Genomic DNA, 16,544 nt, shown 5'->3' with positions numbered 1-16,544 from the left:
TTCTCTTTTGAAACAGGAAGCTACTTTTCGATCCACTAGAGTTCGATCCAATTCTCACATGGTAATACTCACATTCACATAAATCCTTAAATCAATGAGATCCATCCTAGCCAGGGGGAGACCAAATCCAAATCGAAAGCCGCAAATAGTAACAAAAACATGCAAAGAGGACGTCTCATCGGTAAGAGAAAGAATCCATCAAAAAATGAATATCATAGAAAGAGCACCACCGAAAAAAGGAAAAAAATATCAAAATTAGTGATAAAGGAAACCATCACAATGATAAAGAGAAAGGTAAAATGAATAACATACACGAAGAATATCAAAACAAAAAATCAACATGAAAATCATAGAGAACCACGTACATTGACATGCAACCGATTCTGAGGAGCCTTAACCTTATATTGAGGAACACGAACCACAACAAAAACATGTAAAGAGGTAAGAAGTGCAAAAAGGAGATGACCTCCTCTAACAAAGATAGCCATGTCAAAAATTCCTCAGAAACTACCAGGTTTTGCGTTAGCTTTTGAAGTGACGTATAACATGACAAAGTGAATTTTTTTCATCCTTGACCCTGTAAGACTCCGCGATTCATGTTAGTTTCCTTAGGATTTTAGTGCTAAAAGTATAATCTTACATATAGATTGATCTTTGGGGGCTTTAGTATTTGTAGTTTTAAGTGAAAAGGTCTTGTCTTGGACGTGTGTACTAATTGTGCTTTTGCATATGCCAAATTGTGCATGTTTGGCCAGAATGTGTGAAAGTTCTGTGTTTTAGTTTCTGTGCGCACAAAATTTATGTGTCTTAGAATCATGTGTTAAGGGATCAATTGAACGATTTTTCACTATAACCAAATCTGATTACAACCACTAAAAGAATCTTCTCATCCAAACTAAAATTCCATAAATTTTCCTCACAAAGAATCTCACATCACCAATTTTCTTTATCTTCTCTAAGAAACATACTTCAACTAATCTTTTGAAAAATTACATCTTTGAAATGAAAAATTAAAAATATGTTTTAATGATTATGAAATAACTCATAATATATATGTGTTTGAATGTCAAATAAGCTCTTCTAGGAGCTTTCTCTTTGAATTTGACTATTCTCAATAGTACAAATTAACAAGTTTTTGTTTTAAGTGTTAAGTTGGATATATAGATGACAAGGAATTTCAATGTAGTGGGTATGAATTGACACACAACTTGTACTATAATTAGTTCTTATATATGACTCAAAAATGTGAATTTTGTGTGCCAATAGAAGATACATAACTTTGCATTTAAATAAATAAAACAAATCTCTTGTCACTTTCAAGATAACTCAACCATAATTTTGAATACATTGTATTATTAAGACAAGAAAAATTCAAAATATTGCTATCCCACAAAATAAAGTACAAAATATGTTTATCCCTTCTTGTAGTCCCCTTTTTTATACCTAAGACAAAAAAAAAAAAAAGAAAAAAAAAGGAATATATCATCAAAATGAACCATAACTCTTCTCCAACCTCAAACTTCTTTTTTATTCTCATTTATTTACTTTAAAATTCCATACTATTTTAATATTTCAACAAATAACACACCCACTAGGATATTCTTCCACAGTTCTATAATAATAATAAGGATAATTTGGCTGTCTCATTTGATTATAATATGATTCACATGCTTTCACAAGCTCAGCCAATTCTTCTTTTGGATCCTTCTTCTTTGGCTCTTCCTTTGGCTCTTCTTTTTTTGGTTCTTCCTTCTTCTCTTCTTTGGCTGGTCCAACTGAAACTATTTCAGCATGACATAGTTTCCTTAACTTTTCAACCACATTAACGGTGTCTATGTCTCCGATTAATATCAACTTTTGATCCTTCATGTCAACGGCAACAGACTCAACTCCTGAAATTTTTTAAAATAATTTATATATCCATTTTCTCTTCATGGTTTTATAAATATGAAAAAGTATATAACTTTATAAAATGATTAGATATTGAAATTGAAATTCATACCTGAAAGACCAGATACTGTCTTCATGGCTTTTTTCTTGATTCTATCATCATGGAGTTCTACCTTTAGCACTATTTTCTGTCCAAGAAAAAAAATCAAAGAGTTTTAGAACTAATTTATAGTTATAATAATTTCTTCTAACCATGAAAATTCAGAAAACAATCTCCAATTTAATATTCAAAAAGGAAATTAAAGTTAAGAAAAATATTTTAAAAAATTTATATTGTAATGATTTCTTAATTAGGAAATAAAATTTTAAAAAGGGTAGAAATTCATACCATCATATTGATTTGAAGCTAGTGTAGTAGAGTTGCTAAGGAAGGTAATAGAGGGGTGTGTAAGGAATTTGAAGAGTAATGTTCTTTATGAACTGTTAAACTAAAAGCTTGTATAAGGTTTTATTATATAGAAAGTTGTAAGAAATTAAATGCTAGAATAGAGACAAAGTCAACTAAATTGTCAAGTGAATTTGTGATATAGCATTGGTCACTTGGTCAGCATAGTAGAGCCGTGTAAGACCTCAAAAGCCATTTTATTATTTCTTAACTTTTATATCCTCCTTTATGCCACTCCAAATATCACATATGATTTCAATATTTAATGAGTCATATGGAATCCTAAATAGTGAAGTTTTTTGGCCATATCTTTTATGAATAAATTAAATTATGACCTTGTTGTAAATATTGAATTGGTTAAACTAGATTTGATGATGAATTCTCGTATTAAATTTGAGTCTCAATATCTTTGAACGAGTGACCTGCAAATACTTTGATGTTCAAATTAGTGAGGATCGAAATTAAGAGGCATATAACCTCAAAGAATTGACTCAGTTGGCAAATGAGCTTTCTTCAGAAAGGGACGAAACTGGCTAGTACCCGGGTTCGATCCCGGCTGGAGTCAAAAACGCCATGGGGCCACGGTGCCGTTGCCTCCGAGTCCGGGTCCGGCTTAGTCACGTGGGGCCCCTTTCCCCCGCGGATACCGGTCGGTTAAAAAAAATAAAAAAATAAGAGGCATATAAGATTAAAATAGTGTGTATTTGACTTTGATGCCTTTGTTAAAACTTTATAATAGAATTTTAGGGTTTAAGTCTTTAGAGTCTTCTCTAGAGAAAAATATGTCTCAAAGACATAGATTCTCACATCTACACTTACTTTGATCAATAGGTTTCCTTGCTTTGTGAAGCATTTGGGCCTCTGGCTATTCATACCATATCTTTTGTTGGGCTTTTGTTAAATGGCTGTTAGACCAAACCATAACAAACTATAATTTTGTTGAAGTATAATTTGTATCTTATTCTTCGTTACTTTATGTATTTTTTTTTTAATTTTGATTTATTTTTTATCAATTAAGATAATTTTAAAAAGGGTTAAGTATGTTTTTATTCTTATAAATATTTCAATTTTTTTTTAGTCTCTATTAAAAAAATGATATATTTTAGTCCCTATAAAATTTTTATGCGTTCAGTTTTAGTCCCTACTAATTTTAAAGATTTTGAAAAATGTTTAATCATCCTTAAACTTTTAAATTTTTGAATAATTTTTTTCATATGTGTTTAGAATATTATAAAATATTTTTTTATAAAATTATAGATTTTTTTTAAAATCAGAAGAATTAAATATGAATATTTAAATTTTAAAAGATAATGATAAAAGTAATGTAAATCTCGACTTATAAATCAAATTTTGAGTTCCTTTTTTTTCGAGGAACTTTTTATAACGTTCTAAACATGTTTGTAAAATAATCATTCAAAAATACACATTGGTTTAACAGTGGGGACTAAAACTACGTGCATAATGATTTTGTGGGGACCAAAACATGTCATTTTTTAATAGGGACCAAAAATAAAATTTGATAATTTTATAGGGAACAAAAACATATTTAACCCTTTTTAAAAATTTAATACAATGTTTATCTTTATAAATTACACCTTGTTTATGGCCAGTCAAATGCCTAATAAGACAGACCCAAATCCGACAAGGTGCTATAGTTCTTGAGGAACATGCCAACCTCTGAGTGCAAGCACCACATAGGAGCACAATCTACATCCAACGTTCTCCGCACTCCACACTTGGATTCTCAGGATGCACATATTCTGGCCATCCATAATGACATAAGTGAACTGAAGTTCGGAGTTTAGTGCTTAGATCTTGGCGTCCTGTTTCTCTTAGGCTTTTCGGCTGTTGTTGGAGTCGTGTCATGCATCGTCTTGTGTCTATCATTGCATTATGCATATCATGTTTCTGTTTTGGTTTTCGTTAATCATGTAATAACAATGTTACCTCTTTAAAGTGCATTTTGTTTGTGTTGTTTTATCAGCGCATGTATGAACAAATAGTGTTAATGCATGTTTGTGTTATCGTATTGTGTTTTGGCCTGTTTATTAATCTTAACCATGTGTGTTTACGCTCTTACTTTTGCAAATAGTCTCTGTGTGATTTATTCGTATATGTGTGAATTTCGACACTTCTCATTATGTGCTTTGTTTCTTGTTGATGTTGTCAAAGGGGGAGAAGTACAAGAGAAGATGGATGCACATATTCAGGGGGAGCCTTCATGGAATTCACGAAAAGCATTATCTAAAAACTTGAGTTTTTCCATCATAAAAAAGGGGGAGTTTCCTTTTAGAGATGTTTTATATGATGTCAAAACTAGGATTGAATTAGCTTTTTGTACATTGAATGCTGTCTATGAGTATATATGTGCATCTTTACATTAGAAATATTAGGAATCATTTAAAACAAGGTTGAAATTGAGCCAAAGCCATGAAAAACAATTTCTGCACTAAAATGCATTGCATGTGCCGACACATACATTCTTCAGGACGACACATAAAACTCAATATTAAAGCCTGTAGTCGCTGATTCATTTAGGCCGACACATACACCTTTCAGGCTGACACATACTGCAAGTTTACATATCATGTGCCGGCATATACGATGTTCAGGTCGGCACATGTGACTTGCTCAGGCCGACACATTAACCTACACAGGCCGGCACATGCTGTTAAAATTAGGTTAATGTGCCGTGTAACGCCTGGAAAAATAATTATTGGCTTAATTTAGACATTTGTGATGTTTACTGAAATTTCGCGTTTTGGGGCAATTTAGTCGGTATTAGTTCGGGATAGCGGATCAACATTTAATCGAAGATTTTAATATTTTTAGTATTAAAAATATTAATGAGTTAATGTTTAGCGTTTTGGGAATTATCTGAGTAATTAAGATTAGACCGGAAATATGAGACACTGAATATTCAATCGATATATTAAAATAATCGGATTTTATTTTAATAATATTTAAGTGGAAGTATTATTTTTATATTAAGTGTAGAAAGATTTTGGGCTTAAATAATGACATCTCTAAGTATTAAGGGGTATATTTTGTTAGGCCCATTAGTATATTAAATGACTAAGATAGTTTTTCTTTAAAAATAAAAACATGGTAGTAGCATTGAGAGAGAAAGGAGTAACCGAGAAAAGAAAAGAAGGAAAAGAGGGGAGAAAAGTAGGGTTTGTGAAGAGGAGAAAAGGAGACCCAAAGTGTTGCTCTTAAGTGTCAATTTTCTTCAATTTTTCCATTGAATCTTCTTAAAGCTGCACTCAATCCAAGGTAAGGGGGGATTCTTACTACCTAAATGGGAATATGATGGATTGTATGTGGGTTAGGGTATAGATTGGACATTGTGTTGTGTTAAAATGTTTTGCAATTAATTTTCGTAAAGTTGCTGTTCATTGAAATTTGGCGTAGCTGGAAAGTGAGCTTGCAATTGCCGGCGGCACCCATTTGTTATTTTTCTTGTATGCTATATTGTTTTGTTTCGGTGCATCATGTGCCTGTTTGTTTTCTTATTCTCAATGACATCTCTTATGAAAACACATACATAATATATATGATAGTATATATGAGAAATAAGCACCACATGACACTTACCTTTTTGTTCTAACTATTTAACTCATATGCTGTTAGTTTGGTAGCTTGTTATTCTAACATTTACCTATTCTATTTTCATGTTTTAACTAGTGTTTATAAATAAACCTATAGTGTTATAAAGAAACATATAGTGAATAGTAGATTAATAGAAATGAAACATAATGGTTAGTTATTGAATGACATGTTATAATGGAAAGTGAAACATAGTTAAGAAATGAAATTTAATTGAAATGGTAGATTAATGAATTTTGAAAACAGTAGCAATTAATTCAAAACAGTCCCGTTTGATCGAAATAACCGAATTAAGCGGTATAATTAGTTGTCCAAAATTTGATGAAAATTTACGTGGTAGTTAAGTTTAATTAGTAGGTTAATATGGTGGTGTTATTTTGTTGAAATTGTGATACTTTACGAATCAACCAAAATTGTGTTTGATTTAAATATTCTTTATAAATAAATGTTGGTTTTGTGATGGGAATTGTCACACATTTTAGGAATAGAATATAATAGAATTGGAATTAATATAATATGATTATTAATCGGTTGATTAATTGATAGTTGAAATAATTGTAATGAGTCTATTTGTTTGGTATACACCTGGACTTGGATCAATTATTCGATTTATCGGTAAATTACGGTATCTTGAGAATTTGACCGTAATTGTGATTTGGTTGAATATTTATGTTGAGAATAATATATTGCTATGCTAATGATGTTGTCTTGATAAATAATATTATGTCTAATTGAATTAGTTGATAATTGGAAGTTGATTCGGTTTACTTGATAAATTAGCATGTTGAGATTATCTTACGAATTGATCGAAAATTGTGGTTTGATTTGGATGACTTTGTTAATATGTGAAATTGAGTAATCGTGCCGATGTGCCGAAACGTGATGATAATTATAATAGTCTTGATGATATGCGAATTGTATATTTGTGACGATTTTGTTAATACGCGAAGTTGTATGTTTGTTGTGATATGTCGAAGCATTAGGATATATATGTAATGACTTGTTTACATGTGAAGTTGTATAATTGCGATGATGTGTCGAAACATGACGATGTTTTGTGATGATTTGTAATACGTGATGTATATATTTGTGATGATGATTTTGTGACTAAGTGAAGATGAAATATTCTGATGACGTGAATTACCTCGTATAGATGGTAATTGATTGTGATATAGGCTTATGCCTCGTGACGATATGTGATTGTGATAAGTATGATGTGTTATCTTGTTTGTCGAGTCACATTTCATATGCATACTCTGTGACGGCCTGGATTGGCAAACTAGTGACGAAGGCTTATGCCTTGTGCCTCTGAATTGGGCAATTGGTGACGGGGGCTGAAGCTCCGATTGGTACCACATGCATATGCACAATTGAGTCACATTTGAGTCGTTGTCCGTTGTTGTTGGAGTTGTTGATTGTGTATTGCGATGCTTATATGACGATATAGATGCTTCTACGTTGACTTGTTGAAAATGCTTATCTATTGATAATGACGCTTATACGTTGACTTGTTGAAAATGTTTATCTATTGATAATGACGCTTATATGTTGACTTGTTGAAGATGCCTATATGATGATATTGATGATTGTTTGTTGACTTATTGAAGACGCCTATGTGTTGACCTGTTGATGATGCTTATATGATGACCTGTCGAATATGTTTATACGTTGATATCATGACTAGTCATCGATGATGTTCTTTGTGCTGTTTATGTTAATGTTGTGTGAGGCGGTGATTCATTTATATTCTTTACCTAATATATGATTTATCATGATCCTATTTATATAGTTTGATATCTCACCCTTTCTGCTGATATTTCCCCTACCATGGGAAATGGGCAGGTACTCAAGTATAGCTATGGAAGTTTGTTGCTTCATCGAGTCCTGTTGGTGTGTCGCTCCGATACGTAGCACTTGGGGGGTTATTTATATTGTTGAATGAAATACAAGTTGAAGTTTTTAGTTGATATGTGATACTCCAATTTGTTGTTTGAAATTTTAAATACTCTGATATTTTCCGCATTATAATTTCGGGTAGAATTTGGGGTGTTACATGCCGGCACATCCATGTTTCAAGCCGACACATCCTATATGTTTTTGGTCATTATTTCAATTGTGTTTTATCTTCCACTTTTCTCTTGTTGGTGAAGCACTCACACTATAAATACATCTCTCATGCGTCCTTTTAAATTGATGAAACCATAAAAATTTACTTGATTTCTATTCATCTTTAATCTTGACCCTATGCATACACACTGGAAAATCACACATAATCATCTTTTGTTGGGGTGCCATATAGACTCAGCTGATAACATTCAATTTAGGTTGGTTATAATTTAAGATTAGGGTTTAGAATCAAAGGGGTTTCATCCGGAAAAATAGTGATAATTTTTACCTCAAGATCGTGTGAAGATTTGAGGGGTTTTGGCAAGAGTTATGCAAATTGGATTCGATCGAGTGAAGACCTTGAAGAACAGGTGGTTCTTGCAAGCCTAGTAGTACGAGACGGTGGATCATTTGGTAATCTTGTAACAACAGTTTGCAGTTGAATTCGACCGAGAGAAGATATTTAAGAACGGGAGTTTCTTCCAAGCCTAGTAGCGCGAGACGATGGATCGATTGGATTGTTGGGGCTTGATTTCACTCTAATCAAGCAAAGAGAATTTTGTTGGATCAACATCAACCATAAGGGTGTAGGATTGCAACATTTCTCTATTAATGGATCTTTTGAATAGTAAGAAATTTATCTCAATTCCAAAATGGAACTAGGGGCAAATGTAGCCATGCATAACGAGGACGAGTGGTGAACTGCCTAAACAAATCATTGTGTCTCTCTCTACTTGCTTTAATTCCATTACATAATTTATCGAATAGCATGGTTTGATCGGTCGAATCGTAAGAATTTTTATGCAATTGTTTTTGTTTAAGGCAATGTGTTGAGGAGCTTATAATCACTTTGATTATAAGTAGTTTTTTTATCAACACAAATCAATAGAAAAATTCTGAAAACTCGCTAGCACCTCAAGTGCTTGATAAAAGTGCAATATTTTGCTTTATACAATTTCATTGGAGATTGGAAACCTCTTGATTGATTTTGAGTGATTAAATTGAAATGATCATGTATTGGTATATCTTAACATTATCTTAATTCCACTAGGCTCGCACATCTGAGTTTCCAATAGCCTGGTTCGTATAGACTATAACTTGATCTAGAATAAGATCTTTCGCTTATATGTTTTTCTAAATGACTTTTTATTTTTTTTCTTAAGAGTTTAAAATGCCATTATAGTCTAGGATATCTATTCACGCCCTCAAGATAAGTTATGGTAATCTAACGACTTCTTCAATTAACTAAATTGAAAATACTTAATAAATTATTTAGAAAATAGATAAGACTCTATATGAATAATGGAGCAAAGAAATCACGCAAACTTCATTTCAATAGTTAAGGCCATCACAAGTATTATAGGTTAAAGAAACAAGCCAACATGAACAATAGAAAACAAAGATATCAAAAACACATGTCAAATGGGAAGGAGGCTAAGATGCAAAATTTCCCCCAATAAGAACTATCTTCCCGTCCATAATCCTTTGTTCATCATGGATACTCTCTATAAATATTTTAATTGTAGGGTGGAAAAGCTCAACCTATTACATGGCATTCTAAAAATATTGATGAAGGCAAGTGTAAATGGCATATACGACGGTTGAGAGTTGGTTCTCTAAGTATGCTTTTTTCATATCCCGAAGTTTACAAAGCACCTTGGGCCTCCTTCAAATCATCTTAAACCTTTTTTATGATCTTCTTCTCAATTTCTACTGTTTATTTTCTAAGAGCATCTCCCTTTTATTTCTCGAGACTTTTACATGGTGTTTCATGATCCGAAATGGTTAAGATGAGTGATGGGTTCATATGATTGAAATTAGAGACTCACTCAAGGATTAAGCGTGAGAAGGACGAGAAATTTAGTAGAAGATTGTAGGAAATTTTTTTACCCACCTCCTAACCTTCTTAGTCACCTCTGGCGAATTTAATAATTATTAAAAAATTAAAATCAAAGTGAATCAATACAATTAATAGGTATAAAATCAAGGTAAATCAATAAAATGAAGGTGAATCAATAAAAATCAAGGTGAATCAAAATTTTCTAAACAACTTTAAAGTTAAAAATTATTTTACTAACTTATATAAATCAAAAGCATTTTAATTTCATAAGTAAATTTTGAATTATATAGAGTTAAATATAAAATTTATTCATTAAATAAAATTAAGACAAAATATTTTTTTAATTTTTTTAAACTAAATAAAAAATTATAACTCATTTTTAATTATGAATCAGAATAGAAATATATAAATATATAATAATAATAATTATTAATTTTGTAAGTGAAATATATAAATATATAATATATAAATATATAATAATTATTATAAATTAAAACACTCATTTTTTTAATTTTTATAATTATTATATAAATATATAAATATATTTATAATTAATATATAATAATTATTATATAAATACATAAATATATAATAATTTTTATAAATATATAATAATTATAATAATTATTATATAAATATATAAATTAAAACACTCATTTTTAATTTTTTTTAAATATATAATAATTATTATAAATATATAAATAAAAATTATAACTCATTTTGTAAGTGAAATCATTTTAATTTTTTAAATTTAAATTATTTTAAATTTTAAAATATGAATCAGAATATAAATATATAATAATTATTATTCATAACTCATAAATTATATCAAAATATATAATAATTATTATTCATTACTCATAAATTATATCAAATTTATGATATGTGAATTAATTAATATCCTAAAATTAATTTTTGGGATTTTTAATTTTTTTTTTGTTTTTTCGGAGATGTATCTCTGAATTAATCAAAACCCTAATTTTTGGGATTTTTTCGGAAATGCACTCCCGAAGTTTGAAAAAATTTAGAAAAAAAAAATATTTCAGAAATACATTTCCGAAGCGGGGTAAAGTGGGGTTTTCGCTGGGAATGACCCCATAGGAAGGTAGGTAAAGAAAAAACGAGATTGTATCATTTGGTATGATCTTCTTGGGGAAGTTAAATGTTAAGTTTTGAAACTAGTGTTTTGATTCATTTACTTAAATGAGTAAGGTATGTATGTTTTTGTGGAAATTTATTATTTAGTTGTGAGGAAAATTTCCACTTGTAGTTATCCATTGACAAATAGTTATTAAGATCATTCGTGGAGGAAATTTTTTTGAGTGTTGAATTGTTAGATCTTTTTTAGTTGGTACCTTTGGGAAGGATGAGAACAAATAGAATTCAATGGATGAACAATTGTATTAGGAAATAGAATGTCAACTACCAAGAAGATTGATTATCTTTTGTATCGAAGGATACTATCACCATAGGACTATCTTGACAATTAAGATGAATATGACTAGCAAAGAATGATTGCTACTGCAGGTGGAAAAAAAAAACAAGAGTGAGTGAGTAGAATTATTTATATAATTATATTTACACATTTTTCATTTGGAACCTTGGTGAAATGAAATATGTCAAGTTAAAAACATGAAGTAAGGAGGTAAGGGAAAGACAAAGACAAAGACAAAGACACACAATGAATTTTCCTATTTCACAATCACAACTAGGTAATAAACTCATTCCCTTCATACTTGAAGAATTTTCCCTATAATCAAACATATTACAATCACTAAAGTATTTTCTTGACCAATTGGCACTATCTTCGATTTTTTACACAGAATTTTGACTTAAGAAAGTCTCTCGTCTTCACACATAGTTTCTGATTGAAAATTATTCATTAAAAGGGAAAAAAAAAATCATACAATGATCCGATTTGATCTTTAGAGGACAACAATCTGGTCATCAAGAGCTAAGCTATCAAAGAATATCAACTTGTTCATATATGAGTTGAAATATTTTAGGTTTGGCCTGAATATGAGACATATTTTTCATATGTTGGTTGTACTAGTACAAGACTGTGTTATTCCATTTCCATTTGGTTAAAGTCATGATGGCAGACGGTCTTAAGCTCGTTCCTTCTTGCAGTGGCAGAGTCAGGAATTTTAGACAGTCTTAACAAAAACAATTAATTGAGATGGAATTTCAGGCCTAAGGATTTAAAAATTTAATGACATTTTGGATATATTTTTTTGTTGGTTTACACTTCTCTATTAATATATTATTTTGCTATTAAAAAAATAAAAATAATATAGTCGTTAGGATTTTTTTTCTTATACACTCAAGATACAACAGTAATCATTATTAGATTTGATAATAGAATGGATAGGGTTCATAGCACATAATAGGAATAGACTCATTTTTTGACTCCTTCTTCTCCTCTAGAGGTCCAACAGAAACTATTTCAACATGACACAATTTTCTTAGCTTGGATATTGCCTTTACCGGATCAATATTTCCTAATAATGTCAATTTCTTCTCTTTCATGTCCATTGATATTGATTCAACTCCTGCAAAATCATTGAATCATTCAATCTTTGATTATAGAAATAGTAATTTATATAGTAAATATATGATATGAAATTTCAATACCTGAAAGACTAGATGATGTCTTCATAACTTTTTGCTTGATTTTGTCATTATTAAAGTCCACCTTCAATACTACTTTCTGTTACACAAAATAAATAAGGATTAATTAAAGGATATAGTAAGAAACCACAAGATTAGAGTAAATTAAATGAGAAATTAAAGAGAGGAAATGGATTTCATGATTCAAATTATTACCATTGTAGTTGAAGTTTGTGAGAGGTAATTAAGAATTGTTGGTTAGAATTGCAAACCAATGAAGTGGTGATGAAGTAAGAATGAGAGTTGTCAATTATTTATATAAAAAGCACAGTGAAGTCAACAAGTCAATTGAAATAATGTTGTTTTTTCTTTAATTTAATAACCGTGTGAACATTAAAGTTTGAATCATAACACGAAAGTTCTCTCAAAAGTCACAGCACAAAAAATGAATCGGTCAATTGAGAAAAAAAAGGCTTTTAATCTTAGTTTAAGTGAAGTGTTAGTTAAAAAGTTGTTAAATTATTGCTTGGTGGCTGATTCTCCAACACGCCTTACAACTCTTGCTTACGAGGTAGGTGTAGTATAATACAACTGGTTAGTCTCAGACAAAATTTAAGTTAATTGTGACATCACCACGACAAGAATGAAAAAAAAAATATTTATTTGAAAAAAATTATTACAATGATTCATTTTCCTTCCAAATTACCTCACTTTTCAACTTAAGCGTGTAAAAAAAAATTCACCTCTGACTCGACCTGATCGCCTCCACTTCAAACTTAACAAAAAAAAAAAATCAATTAAATTGAGGGTGCGGGGAAAAATGTAAGAGATTTTCAAAGAAAGTTTATATTTATGTAACAAATAGTAACAAACTCATGTATACGCACGAGTTCTGTTCTGTTATGCGCATTTAGATACATCATTTATTTTAAATAAAATATTTAAAAAGAAAAAAAATATTTAGATAAATAATAGATTATTTCGTATATAAAAACATTTAGACTAATAATCGATTTTTTCTCGTATACCATTTTTGAATAAAAAATATTTGATCATAAATATCTTTCTCGTATATAAAAATATTTAGATCAATAATAAATTTTTTTCCCGTAAACAGACTTCATTTTTGTTTAGGTATCATTTACAAAATTATTTGAATCAATAGTAAATTTCGTATATAAAAATATTTAGATCAATAGTAGATTTTTCCCGTATACCATTTTTAAATAAAAAATATTTGGATCAAAAATACCAATTTTCGTAAATAATTGATTTTTTCGTATACAAATATTTTTTTTGTTTAATATCATTTACAAAAATATATGGATCAATATTAAATTTTCGTATATAAAAATATTTAGACCAATAATAGATTATTTCCCGTATATCATTTTTTGATCAAATCTATTTATCATAAATACCATTTCTCGTATATAAAAATATTTAGATTATTAATAGATTTTTTTCTCGTATACAGACTTCATTTTTGTTTAGGTATCATTTACAAAAATATTTGGATCAATAGTAAATTTCGTATATAAAAATATTTAGGTTAAAAGTAGATTTTTTCCCGTATAACATTTTTGAATAAAAATATTTGGATCATAAATATCATTTTTCGTAAATAATAGATTTTTTCCGCATACAAATATTATTTTTGTTTAGGTATCATTTACAAAAATATTTGGATCAATATTAAATTTTTCGTATATAAAAAAATTTAGATCAATAATACATTTTTTTTTCCCGTATACAAGCTTTATTTTTGCTTAGGTATCATTTACAAAAATATTTGAATCAATAATAAGTTTCGTATATAAAAATATTTAGATCAATGGTAGATTTTTTCCCGTATACCATTTTTGAATAAAAAATATTTGAATCATAAATACCATTTTTCATAAATAATAGATTTTCTTCCGTATACAAATATTATTTTTGTTTAGGTATTATTTACAAAAATATTTGGATTAATATTAAAATTTCGTATATAAAAATATTTAGATCAATAGTAGATTTTTTGAATAAATTTTTTCCGTATACATTTTTTAATAAAAAATATTTGGATCATAAATTCCATTTTTCGTATATAAAAATATATAGATCAATAATAGATTTTTTTGTGGAATAAAAAGTGAGAAAGTGATGAAAGAGAAAAAAAAATAGAAAATGGAGAGAGATTTGGTAAGTTTGATAAAATACGAGGATTGTATTATTTTAATAATAAAATTAAGAACTTTATTGTACAAAGACCAAATAAAAACAATTTTAATGTGGTGGAAAAAAATCAAACAAGGATATTGTGGACTTTTCCACACCCATTAAATTTTTTTATATTATAAATGATTTATAATATTTGGAAACACAATGAAACATATTGGATTATATGGCTTAATGTTAAGAATGTGCATCATATCTCACCCAAATGTCCATGGTTTGACTCCAACATTTGCCACCTTTTGAATGCTTATTACTATCCGTGATAAAAGTTAAAATTCAAAATGAAGCAATGTAAGGCATAAACTCACAACATTTGGAACAAAGCCGTCTTTAAAAGTGTGTAATGCGGACTTCAAGTTTCTTAAGGTTAAATTATAGGTAAATATGGTCACATGAAATATTTGTCGATTTAAATTGTGATTAAATAAGATCTATATTAATTTTTTAGAGAATTTCTTTTTTCACCTCTCTATGGGACTGTCCCCCAGCGAAAACCCCTAAATATTCCTACTTCGGAAATGCATTTTCGAAATAATTTTTTTTTCAAATTTTTCCAGAATTCGGAAATGCATTTTCGAAATCCCATTTTTTAAGATTTCAGAAGTACACTTGCGAAAAAACGCAGAAGTTTTGAAGTATAGAATTATTTTGAAATGATGGTTTAAAATTAAGATCTTCAAAGATTTATACTATTTATTAGTTAATAAAGACAAATATATCGATTTTAATTATAGGAAACAACCATTTCAAATTTTGAACCGATCAAATAAAACATCATATAAATGGTATAAGTACATTCCTTTTAGAATAAAAAAAGATATGTTAATAATTTTGGAAATTTGTTATATATTAATAATGATACACAAAATTAGAATGAATTTATTATATTAGAATGACCAAAAGACTGTCATATTCAGTTCATTTTATTTCTATCAATTAATAATTTTTTTTTCATTTTGATACTTTGTTTCTTTATTCTTTTGAATCTATCAACTATTATTTTTAGTATATTAAAAAAATTATAAATTATGATTCCTCTAAATTATTTGCTACTATTTTAATTTTTATTTTTATTTTACAAAGTTTCACGTGGTGCACTTGTGTATTTAAAATGATTTTTTTATGACATTTCATCAATACAAATTTAAATTATTATTAGTTTAATAATTTTCCTATTTAATTTTTAAATTTTATTAATTTATTTATAAATTTGAGTTAAGTTTTAATTGTTAAAATTAAAATTTTAATTGTATTTTTTTATAAATTTTATTACTTTTAGATATTTTATAATTAACGTGATAAATTTTAATTAAAGTTAAAATTATATTTTGTAAGTAACTATTAAACTATTTATATTTATAATTTACCTATTTTATAATTAGCGTAATAAATTTTAGATAATCTCAATAATTAAGTTAAATAGTTACAATTTTATAAATAATTTATTTAATAATTCAACTATTTACTTTTTAAATAGTTAATAATAGTTAAAAAATAAATTAATTAAGATTAAAGTTATAAATAATTAAATTAGTAAAATAATAATATTTTAAAGTTTTATCAATGGTATATAAAATACTCACGATACTTGTATATTCAATATATTAAAATATATATAATTTTTTTTGATTAATTTATATGTTCTAATGATTATTTAATGACATATCATTGGTAAAATATATATTAAAAAAATAAATAAAGATTAAAAAATAAACAATTAAATTAAGAGAATAATAATATTTTAAAATTTTATCAAAATGAAAAGAATTAATATTTGAAAAGAAAAGATTGAATAATTATTTTTACTAATTTAAAGTTTTATGT

At 28.2% G+C, this 16,544-nt stretch overlaps 2 protein-coding genes across 2 annotated transcripts; both read right to left on the bottom strand.

Annotated features, from left to right (window-relative positions):
- Positions 1-1,334: 1,334 nt before the first annotated feature.
- Positions 1,335-2,434, bottom strand: LOC131653105 (heavy metal-associated isoprenylated plant protein 39-like). Its single transcript, XM_058923153.1, has 3 exons — positions 2,279-2,434; positions 2,003-2,078; positions 1,335-1,892 (listed from the first exon to the last, which is right to left on the bottom strand). The coding sequence occupies exons 1-3, from the start codon at positions 2,282-2,284 to the stop codon at positions 1,573-1,575; spliced, it is 402 nt and encodes a 133-aa protein (XP_058779136.1). The 5' UTR covers positions 2,285-2,434; the 3' UTR covers positions 1,335-1,572.
- Positions 2,435-12,061: 9,627 nt separating this feature from the next.
- On the bottom strand, positions 12,062-12,773 carry LOC131653109 (heavy metal-associated isoprenylated plant protein 39-like). Its single transcript, XM_058923159.1, has 3 exons — positions 12,717-12,773; positions 12,525-12,600; positions 12,062-12,442 (listed from the first exon to the last, which is right to left on the bottom strand). Exons 1-3 carry the CDS (start codon positions 12,717-12,719, stop codon positions 12,237-12,239), a joined length of 285 nt encoding a protein of 94 aa, XP_058779142.1. The 5' UTR covers positions 12,720-12,773; the 3' UTR covers positions 12,062-12,236.
- Between the last annotated feature and the right edge of the window lie 3,771 nt (positions 12,774-16,544).

The sequence above is a fragment of the Vicia villosa genome, linkage group LG2 (genome assembly GCF_029867415.1).
Source record: "Vicia villosa cultivar HV-30 ecotype Madison, WI linkage group LG2, Vvil1.0, whole genome shotgun sequence".
Taxonomy (NCBI): Eukaryota; Viridiplantae; Streptophyta; class Magnoliopsida; order Fabales; family Fabaceae; genus Vicia; species Vicia villosa.
The sequence above is the reverse complement of the archived record's forward strand: the minus strand, read 5'-3'. Positions and strand labels throughout refer to the sequence as shown.